Source organism: Echinops telfairi, unplaced genomic scaffold (genome assembly GCF_000313985.2).
Source record: "Echinops telfairi isolate 266 unplaced genomic scaffold, ASM31398v2 ScPeMD7_21;HRSCAF=78, whole genome shotgun sequence".
NCBI lineage: Eukaryota > Metazoa > Chordata > Mammalia > Afrosoricida > Tenrecidae > Echinops > Echinops telfairi.
The window spans coordinates 7,849,905-7,850,714 of NW_022103918.1; the positions used below are offsets into that span (position 1 = coordinate 7,849,905).

At 41.4% G+C, this 810-nt stretch overlaps 1 protein-coding gene across 1 annotated transcript in view; it reads left to right on the top strand.

Moving 5' to 3' along the window:
- Positions 1-168: 168 nt before the first annotated feature.
- PYROXD1 (pyridine nucleotide-disulphide oxidoreductase domain 1) overlaps positions 169-810 on the top strand; it is a 30,362-nt gene continuing 29,720 nt past the window's right edge. The window contains exon 1 of the mRNA XM_004713807.2: positions 169-363. Coding sequence (XP_004713864.1) covers positions 169-363 — 195 coding nt within the window. The remainder of the gene's footprint in view (positions 364-810) is intronic.

The window sequence follows — 810 nt, forward strand, 5'->3', positions numbered from 1 at the left end:
TTCTACTCTACCCTATAGGGTTACTGGGCATCAGAATCAACCTGATCAAAGTGAGTAATACGTATATCTATACGACAAAATCGATGTGCTTGAATTGTGGTGCTGGAGAAGAATATTGAAAGTGTCATGGACTGAATAAAGGACAAACAAGTCTGTCCTGGGAGAGGTATGCCCACAGTTCTCCTTAGAGGCAAGGATGGCAAGGCTTGTCTCACGGACTTTAGATATGTCATTAGGGGAGACCAGTCCCTGGAGAAGGCTGCCATTCTTGGTAAAGGCCTGGGGCAGCAAAACAAGAGGAAAGCCCTCGACAAGACGGATTCACACGGTGGCGGCCACGATGGGCGCGAGCAGAGGCGCATGGTGAGGCTGGTGCAGGACTCGGGCAGTATTGCGTTCTGTTGTACACAGGGCTGCCAAGCGTCGGAACCAACTCAGTGTCACCTAACCATGGCAACAACAGACTCCAGATGGCTACTATGTAAATAGCAAATATGTAGAGAGTAAATATTGCATCCAGCCAATAGGTATAGGTACAATTACACTAAGTATAAGCTAGATTTATAGTATATATGAGATTATATATCTAGTATAGATATAGATATTCATATAAATATATTAATTATAAGTTAGTCTATACAGTAGCCTAATTAATTCCTATTCAGTGCTAAGCAACCCCTTTATTAAAAGGATGGTAAATTAAAGTCTATGTCTGACATAGTCTATCATGTCCTCTCATAAAGTAAAGTGACAAAAAGGTTCACTTGGATAGCCTTTACAGTGTCAATTAATATGAATTATGATGCTTAC